Source organism: Patiria miniata, unplaced genomic scaffold (genome assembly GCF_015706575.1).
Source record: "Patiria miniata isolate m_02_andy unplaced genomic scaffold, ASM1570657v1 HiC_scaffold_21, whole genome shotgun sequence".
In the NCBI taxonomy this organism is placed as follows: domain Eukaryota; kingdom Metazoa; phylum Echinodermata; class Asteroidea; order Valvatida; family Asterinidae; genus Patiria; species Patiria miniata.
The window spans coordinates 7,767,707-7,777,688 of record NW_024037060.1 but is presented as its reverse complement, the minus strand read 5'-3'; the positions used below and the strand labels follow the sequence as shown (position 1 = coordinate 7,777,688).

Below are 9,982 nucleotides of genomic sequence, written 5' to 3'. Positions count from 1 at the left end.
TATACAATAACGTAAATGATTTGTAAATTTGTAAATGAACCATCCATTCATACATGTGCATGTACGTCGGAAAGAAATATTTTTATTTACAAATTGGTCGCTTAAATGTGTTTCTTTTTTGTTTATTTTCCAGGTGTATACGAAGGTGGACAAGTGGCGACAAAGATTGGTCTCAAAAATTACTCCCATTACCATTTGTATGCAATAGGCCCTATGTATATAATATATAGTTTACCAAAACGTTATTTGAATCCAAGGACAACTTGATGTATACGCACACTGACATTTTTTGCACATAAAATCACTTCCGTTATACATGTATATAATAATATAACAATTAGAGCACTTTTATAGATTTCGACGGAACAAATCTTCACTAATTTGGTGGTATCGATTAAATTAATCAATTTTGACGGAAAAAATGAAATTGGAAAAAGTGAATATTTTGCCAAATTCGTCCCTTTGTGAAAACTGTAACGATTTCATGAACAAAATACGGGTCTTAAGAACTGTGATGTCTGGGATGGTTCCTTATGCGATGATCGTCCTTGTCCTTCTTGCTCGTGAAGACGTACTTGCAAGAAGAAACTTGGCACCTTCCCAATCCCTTCTGACGAAAGAGGGGTAGGTTCTCACATGGAGGAATACTGCGGGAGTGGAGAGCTTCCGTGAACGTCATGAAATGTCCCGGGTTGTTTGTAGACGGCTTGGGTGAGGGAAAACTTCGCACGCATGCAAGCATTTCCTTGGCAACTGGGGGGTGTGACTTGCAATGTCTGCAAGTAGACTCGTTGCACTTGGTGAAAGTGCACATTCCAATGCGCCTATCTATATGTTGCATCGCAAACAAATAATCTTGATGGCTCTTCTCGTCTTCTTTAAGTCTCTTCGCTGACCCTGAAACAGCCACGTGGGTTTGCCTGTATTCTTCGTAGCTGTAGGGTTGCTCCAGCGATCCACTCGCCAGCATGACCGTTTTGATGGGTTTTCCCGCAAATGTCACTCCTGACCAGTACGTGTCCTTGATCGCGGTCATGGCATTGTTGAAGATTCGATGTTTCTTCTCCTCTGGTGTTAGGTCTTCCTGTGCCAGTGGTAGGTCTCCATCAGAATTGGCAGACAGACTGACTGATGTCAACGCTCTCGTGCAGGGAGCCCAGACTCGCTCAATGGGATTGAGCGCCGAATCCCCTGGACAGTAGGAAGTCACCACCAGAGCATCCAGGTTACTGTCTCTAAACAGGCGGGCATAATAGATCTCGTTGACGGTGTGGTTGACATTGAAATCGGCTCCACCATCAACGAGAAGTACCATCAACGACCGTCCACTCGATACGTCCTCCGCCAGTCCAAGTTCCCCAACGATGTCGTTCATGTGCGAGGCCACTGAGCATGGAGAGTTGGGACTTCTGAGGATAACTGTTGCTTGGTTCTTTTCTGGCAGCCTAAAATAATTTTGAGAAAGCAGAAAGAAATCAACATATTAAAGTAATGTAGCAGATTATTAGTACTTATTGTCTGTGCTGCAACACTGCAGTGCTAGTGCCAGTGATATGCAGCGGGAATGAATTATTGTAATGGTAACACTGGTCCCCTGCCAACCAATACCTGTAGACAACGCAGGACTTAGCCGTGACAAAGGATACACAAAACACAAACACAGGAGTAGTGAGGAAATGCACTGTTCATAAATTAATACGTGAATTTTCCCAAATTAAGATGGTATGTCATTAAATTGTATTTGGGCCCACTATCGTTTTGGCGATTTGCGAAAGAACTCATCCAATAACTGTATTAAGCTATATCATCCATTATTAATAAATATTAACTTACATGAAGTGGTCTCTGCCAAGGTCGTCTTTCGTCGTTAGGGTGGAGGGCTGCATACGCAGGTATCCGGATGGCACGATGAGGTGACCTGGTGTCGGGAAGTCGTGGTCGCTGTAATTTGGTGCATCTTGAGTGGGGAAGAATTTTGATATCTTGAGCCGACGGTCGACAGCCAGTGTCTGCTCCCCGACCTTGATTTTGTTCTTGTTGTCTGCTGAGTAGACAATAGCCTGGGAGCTGAACATGGATGCCATCTCGAGAGCGTAGCGCACCCTTGCCGAATAGAAGTGGCTGTTGTCGGAGATCTTTCGGACGGAGTTTTCCTTCGCTGGAACACGAGCATCGATCAGACCTTGGTAGTATGAGGCTGCGTTGATGCCCTTGTTGGGGGGCATCATCCAGCGGGCTATTGTCCGCAGACCTGAGAACAAGGATTTAAAGACCAATACATTTTTGATTTTTAGAAAACAAATTTAATTTGTTTTCTGCTACAAATGAGTGAACCTTGCTCTTGTAAATCCTTTATAAACAATTATAGTCCTGTTTATTTTGTAACTAGTCAGTTTTCTACTCGAACTGGAGTGAACTGTTTTTCCACGTTAAGGGGTAAATAAATAAAAACTTGGATGGACCCCTTGAATCGTTTTAAATGTGCCTCTAAAAATAATTTATGGCTTCACTCACCTAAATTTGGTCTTTCAGTTTGTAGATTTGGTACAGAGTGAAGCAGGTGCTGCTTCACCTGCTTCAATGTAGACCCGCACGTCCCTGTTTCTTCCTGCCGTCTTCTATGTGCCTTGAAACCGTTGCTCTCAATGAAGGATCGTGCTTCATCCACAATGTTGGGATAAAGTTCCTTCATTGCTGGGCGACCTCTGGGCCTTTTCACCTGCGATTTCTGCTTTGGAGCTTTGCGCTTTGGACTTTCTTTAAGCCAGCCGATGTCCACATTTGGACGGTTTGCCATAATTTCCGCACTATCAGAACACTTCGAATGAGACATTTTTGGCCTGTGCATCAGAAGTAAGGACATAGAGCCTAGTACATGTACTACACTTGCCAAAACACTGAACAATATACCCGACCACTAAAAAAAAGACATGAATTGACCTATCAACAGAGCCACGCGTTGGCAATATCTGGGAACAAAGACTGCATCTCGTCTGCTTGGTAACAGGGGGGTCAGGGCCATCAAGAAATAAACTAAGAGTGGAGTACAAAGGACAGTCTGTCGTGGGTTTCTTGCATATTGAAACATTGAATATTCGACCTTAAATTATCATATGTTACCATATACAACGCGAAGAAGTAAAGATCTGCTTCTGTTTCAGTAGTTAAGTGCTATGCCAGGCGCGGATCGAGAGGGTGAAACCCCCCCCAACTGTTCTGACCGTCACAATAATAATTTAAAAAAATAACAATTATAGCAATAGTAAAATAGACGACTTTTTGGCATATTTAATATTCATTCACAATATCTTCATATTCATACTCGAAGTAGTGAACTCATACTTAAAAAAAAGAACTCACTCGGGAACTATTATTTGCAGGCGTACATGAATGTTCACGCAACAAATGTACATGTACATACAAACATGCAAAGGTGTTAATCTTCTTTTCCCTGCCAGGGTACATGTATTCTCCAGGGTAACAAGTGATGCGTGCTAGCAATTAGCCAGATTCAAAAGAAACCCAAACCCCCCCTACTCGCGGAATCATCACACAACCTTCACAATGACATTTAGAGCTATCAATAGTGCGGTAACGCCTTGTGATTTGGTTCGTCTTGGGCTATGAATAGCGCGGTAACGCCTTGTGATTTGGTTCGTCTTGGGCTATGAATAGCGCGGTAACGCCTTGTGATTTGGTTCGCGCTTGTGCCAAAAAAAGAGGTAAACTACGAACCAATCAACATGAGCGTCGTTACCTGTGGTTTACTATGTGGCGGGATTTCAAAGTCTTCTATACAGAAGCAAAGCGTCATTTCCTTGGCGTCCTCTGAAAACCTGTCCCTGTCTTTATTTGAAAGAAAACTTTCTCGAGTCCAGACGCTTTCTACATTCCTGCAAAGATGTCGACCAACAAAATTACTATCAAGTGGGTTAATGAAAAATGGGATGGCCTTGTCGAAGATGTTGTTCGGAGCAGGGTGAAATCCCGCGATCCCCTAGAAATCGGCATGGAGGTGCAAGTGACCTACAGATCTAGCAGTCACAGGGCAGTAATTGTTGGGATCGGCGACAAAAGTAAGTCCAACATCAGTTTTATGCTTTCTATGACTTTCTAAGATTGTCTATCAGCAGCAAATTTGAAGCAACTTTTCAAAACGGAAAACTTCTTAACCATGTCTTTTTGGTGCAGAATTATATTTTTAACGCATTGAAATTAATTCAAGTCAGTCCAACATCAGTTTTATGCGTTTCATGCGTTCTATGGCTTTCTAAGATTGTCTATCAGCAGTAAATTTGAAGCAACTGTTCAAAACGGAAAACTGCTTAACCATGTGTTTTTGGTGCAGAAATATATTTTTAATGCACTGAAATTAATTTACAACTTTTGATAGATTTTTGATGTCAACTTCTTTTCCTTTTTCCAGAAAGGAAGCTTTCCGAAGATTCCGACGAGGACGATGTGCCACTTGCGGTCGTTAAAAGGCTCGCCGCTGGCCCCTCCACACTTCCCGAGGCCCAGCTCACCGGGGAACCAACCGGACCCGCCAGCGATCTCAAGGCCCAGCCCGTACCTATTGATGATCCCACCGGCCCCACCAGCGATGAGGCCCAGCCCATACCCATAGATGATCCCACCGGCCCCACCGGCGATGAGGCCCAGCCCATACCCATAGATGATCCCACCGGCGATGAGGCCCAGCCCATACCCATAGATGATCCCACCGGCCCCACCAGCGATGAGGCCCAGCCCATACCCATCGATGATCCCACCGGCGATGAGGCCCAGCCCATACCCATAGATGATCCCACCGGCCCCACCAGCGATGAGGCCCAGCCCGTCCCCATCGATGATCCCACCGACCCCACCAGCGATGAGGCCCAGCCCGTCCCCATCGATGATCCCACCAGCGATGAGGCCCAGCCCGTACCCATAGATGATCCCACCGGCGATGAGGCCCAACCCATGCCCATCGATGATCCCCCCAGCGTTCCAGAGGCCGAGTCCACCATTTCCCAGCTTCAATACGACCTGATACCCGATTTTGATCTTTCGGTGATCACCGGTGTCGTGCCAAAAACCGTCCGGTGCCAAATAGTGTCCGCTGAGCATGCGCAGTAGGCGCCAGACACTATTTGGCATGTAATACATGCCAAATAGTGTCCGGTGCCAAATAGTGTCCGGACGCCGTCGATCGAGCGAGAACAAGGGCGCACGTCCTGCCGGACGGCATATTAAGCTGGAAAAATCGGACAGTATTTTGCAGGAAAAATCGGACAGTATTTTGCAGGAAAAATCGGACAGTATTTTGCAAGGGGGAATCGGACAATATTTGGCAGGGCGGGGAATCGGACAGTATTTGTTGGCAGGAAAAATCGGACAATATTCAGTGGCGGGGGAATCAGACAATATTTGGCAGGGGGAATCGGACAGTATTTAGCAGAAACAATCGGACATTTTTTCGCAGGGAAATCGGACACTATTTGGCAGGGGGAATCGGACACTGTTTAGCAGGAAAAATCGGACAGTATTTGGCAGGAAAAATTGGACAGTATTTGGCAGGGGGGAATCGGACAATATTTGGCAGGAGGAATCGGACAGTTTGGCAGGAAAAATCGGACAGTATTAGGTGGGAGAAACCGTAAAATATAACGTTGGTTATAATGCTACACACAGCACAGTACGTACTACACACACTTCACACGGCGTTGGGCCTACGGTACGTACTGCACGCCAAACAGGTGAACTGACGCGAAAAAAACACACAAACATTTTGCACAAATATAATGTTTAAACTGTTAGGGAAACCAAGTCAAATAGTTATCACAGATAACAAGGAAAACGTTAAAACAGATTGTAAAAAGCAAATTCAGGTGAAAAGAGATCTTTTCCATACGATGTATTGACAGCTCGACAAGGCACGCAATAGGATGCACGCTAAGCGCGGACACTATTTGGCAAGCGTCCGTAAACAATGTGACGTCATAGACGCATGACCAATCAGATCGCATTATGCTAATTAGCGGACACTATTTGGCACCGGACGGTTTTTGGCACGACACCGGGGCCACCTCAGAAAGCCCCCTCATCCACCTTTTGACTTCGCAACTTGCGGTGGTCATCACAAAGCTGGATGAGCAGTCTACCCAGACAAAAGAGTTGCGGGGAGAGATGAGAGATCTTCAGGCGGAGGTGAAAGAGCTCCGGGCTGAAGTACGAGAGCTGCGGTCAGACGAAAAGAACGCCTCGACTCGGAGTACCAGCGAACGCCGTGAACCGCAATACGTCATCGACGACAAGCAACCGAACACTGTACACATTGGTACTCCAAACAATGCCACTCACATAATGGATAGGAACACATATGATAAAATATTTGATCAAGTAGACAACCCCAAAGACTTCATAGTTAAGTTAATGGCAGAAATATTCACTCCACAGGAACTGGCCAGATCGAACTATCATGGCGGGGAAATCTTTAATGGGAAGGAAAGGGTAATCAAAGAATGCATGCGTAAGAAGCCTGAATTCATGGCTGTAGTGTCCCAGGCGGCCCTTGAATTCCCAAGGGTCACATTCACAGAGAAGCTCATAAAGGGACTGAGAGATGCAGTCAATGCCAAATGCAGAAAAAAGGCGATGATGTTAAGAGCATAGACAAAATAATAAAATACTTCAGAAAGAGATAAAAGGGTGTCCTTTGCTAACAAACGAAATATCAGTCTTGGGTTCATAAAATGTGTACAAATAAAGCTTATCATTAAAACCACTTGTCATCAACAATTGATTTTATATTTTTTTTTACTTCCCCCTTACAATAATTTTTGTATGCTTATTTTGATATTTATCTTGAGAGCTGTAAACAATTAATGGAATAAAGTTCTAGAAACAGATTTCAATCGCGTCCATTAAAAAAAAAAGATATGAGGTATTTTAATTTATAAACAAAATTGGTATTTAGACTGACAGACAGTCGCATTGTGATAACCATCGAAATTCCATTTGTGCACAAAATATACAATAAGGTTGCGGAAACCCAATTGTTATTTTACCCCGCCCAACTGCATTATTATACAAATAACGAATGTTTGTGAGTGCGATGGTAAGAATAATTTCATGAGGTGACAGATTGAATGTTCTATTCCACGAGGCGAAGTCGAGTTGAATAGAACATTCAATCTGTCACCGAATGAAATTATTCTTTCCATTGCACGAACGTGAAACATTCATTATTTGTTTAAATAATGAATGAATAAATCCTCGTCATCTGATTGGTTGACTTTTAATCACAGTGCAATAGAACTTCTAATCACAGTGCAATAGAACTAGTATCATTGCACTGCGCGCCACTCGCGCGCCGTGCAATGGTACGAATAATTCATGACATGTGATCAACGATCCACCAATCAGATGACGGGGATTTATTCAGGCGTTGTATAATATTTTTTATTACGTATCCAGCTAGCTCACCTTAAATAATAACTCTTCCCAACTTAGCATTTCTTTGTTGGAACGTGGACCACATCTATAGGGTTTTTACTTTCGCCCCGCCCGACAGCGTCATTTTGTTCCCCCACTAGGCCCAAAAGCATGGAGGATATTCCAAGAATCCAGTCCACCATAAAATATTAACTCTTTCCATCTCAGCACACAGGGTTTTATTTTTTGCCCCGCCAGAAATCCGAGCTTGATCCCATTATATAAACCCGAATAAATTGTTATTGTTAAACAGGGTTGAATACAGGCCATTGTGATTCCCCAGCATCGAAAAAGCACAGCGTTGGCTGTGCACTACGCTGCTCAGCATCCGTCGACAGTAGGCACAGTAAACAGCCGTTGGCAATTCGAGAGGATCTTCTGGGCGCGGACGATAACAAGTTTGGCTCCTTGCCAAGTAAGGACAGCGTGGGAATTTGTCGATAGTATCACGCAGTGCAACAGCAGATCGTTAGCTGGGCAGATCGTTATGCTATGAAGGCGAAATTTACCACCAATAAGATAGTTCTGAGTATGTAGCTCACGAATTTTTTTTATTCACTCTTCCAATCTCCGCATTTTCTAATAGAACCTGCATGGACCATACATATTTTTTTTTCGCCCCGCCCTGCGGCCGACAACGATGTTATTGCTTTTATTCTGAGCATGTAGCCGCCCTCCAAATATTTTTTTTACCCTTCAAATCTCCGCATTTTTAATATAACCTAGACTTTACATATTTTTTCGCCCCGCCCAGCGGCAGACAACGATATTTAAGGATAAAAAGGCATAAATCTTATCAAACTCCTCATACCTGCTCGTGCTGTCTAAACTGCTGTCTAAACTCTGAAATGTTTTTTTATTTAATGCTTGCTCCGATATCGGGTTTTCAAATTCCAAATCTGATTTAAATTCCAAACAAAAACGGATTTTTTTTTTCTGTACAAGTATATACACATAGTTGTTCTTCGCATCTTTGTTGTGCTGCTCCCGTTCTCGCACGCAAGGGAACGGTTGATTAACATAACAAAACCCCCTCAGTGAAGCTTGCCCAAGCACGATCTACGGAACGCGTTCTAAAAGCCGTTCGGCACGGGAAGGAACGGGGGCCGTTCAGAACGGGAAGGAACGCGTGCGCACGCGTGCGAACGGTTAATTTATTTATGACGCCTCGCCTAACAACTAGGCTGTTTCAGTAGGTGCTTTTCTCTTTGCGTTTAAATCAAAATCATTATTTCGGCAGTGGGAGAGTTACTTTGTGTTTCATAGCTGCACGAAAGATGCATCAGCATTGTGCTATACATATGAGCGCTGTTACGTAACTCTTTTATACAATCATTCTCATGTACAGAGCAGTTGACTATTCAGATTCAGTACGAGCAATTAACCGTACCAAGCTCGTCCTTAATCTGTCTCATCAATCATTGTTTCGCGTCGCACGTCTTTCGGCCGGCACTGATGTCGCTATGATTGAGAGAAATTCTAGCAAGTTTCCCCCAACCTCATTATATTCATATCAAACTACTGACCCGTTTACAAATATTTACGCGGGAATTTTGTTTATCTGATTCTAATTCAGCTCCCTTAGCTAGCTTGGGAAACTTCATCTTTTCTTGTACTTAGGCTACTTAAGTCTAGGGAATGATGCCATTATAATACAATGTCACATTAACGTCAGCCGATGGCAGGATTAGAATCGTGACCACGCGAGTGCAATGACGTCCAGTGGCGTAAATCTGTGCTGGCGAGTTGGGGGGGGGGGGGGATGGGGGATAACCAAAATCCTAAAATTCGGGCGATTCACAATGCGAAGCGCCACCAAGAGTTTGCCACGGAGAGTCAGTGTTTCAAATTACGGTCTACAAAATAAGGCCCATTTGAATGAGTGTCATTAAACAACTTTAGCTTAAAAAGTGGTTATAAATTCGAGTATAGCGGTCTGCCGCCTTACTAAAATCACCATGTTGATACAAAGAAAAGAAAAAGGCAAATTTATAATCAAATCATATACGCTTCCGAAACTACTGACCGGAAAAAAACCTAACAATTTCAAATGTCCCGTACTGCGAATTTGTCGACCATCTCTCACAATGCACTATAGGAAAAATGAACTCTCCGTGGCAAACTCTCCGTGGCACATGAAACGCCAGAATAGCCCGGAAGGCGGGGGGGGGGGGGGGGGGGGGTTGGACACCACATTATACTGGGACGCTCTTTTATCAATTATGTATACTCGCGCTTACATTTTTAAAAGCGATGGTACTTTGTTTCTACACTTTTCAGTGCTATTGAATACATTTTAGTTGCTTGGACGTTCGGGAAATACCTCAAAATCCTCCTTTTTTTCTCATCACGAAAGAGTGGGGGATGATTCAAAGTATGGGGGGGGTATATACCCCCACCCCACCCTCGCTCCGGGAATTACGCCCCTGATGACGGCGCACGGAGCCAACTAGCCTGCCGATCGCAGGGTTCGGGTTCCCATACGCCTTGACTCAAGTCCACG

General features: G+C 44.0%; 2 protein-coding genes across 2 annotated transcripts in view; one reads left to right on the top strand and one right to left on the bottom strand.

Annotated features, from left to right (window-relative positions):
- Positions 1 to 502: 502 nt before the first annotated feature.
- LOC119729873 lies at positions 503 to 2,344 on the bottom strand. The gene is made up of 2 exons (XM_038202663.1): positions 1,834 to 2,344; positions 503 to 1,445 (listed from the first exon to the last, which is right to left on the bottom strand). The coding sequence occupies exons 1-2, from the start codon at positions 2,226 to 2,228 to the stop codon at positions 503 to 505; spliced, it is 1,338 nt and encodes a 445-aa protein (XP_038058591.1). The 5' UTR covers positions 2,229 to 2,344.
- Positions 2,345 to 3,194: 850 nt separating this feature from the next.
- The window catches only part of LOC119729872 (protein jagged-1b-like), a 29,382-nt gene continuing 22,594 nt past the window's right edge, over positions 3,195 to 9,982 (top strand). The window contains exons 1-4 of the mRNA XM_038202662.1: positions 3,195 to 4,076; positions 4,427 to 5,082; positions 6,130 to 6,322; positions 7,733 to 7,905. Coding sequence (XP_038058590.1) covers positions 3,902 to 4,076; positions 4,427 to 5,082; positions 6,130 to 6,322; positions 7,733 to 7,905 — 1,197 coding nt within the window. The 5' untranslated portion in view covers positions 3,195 to 3,901. The remainder of the gene's footprint in view (positions 4,077 to 4,426; positions 5,083 to 6,129; positions 6,323 to 7,732; positions 7,906 to 9,982) is intronic.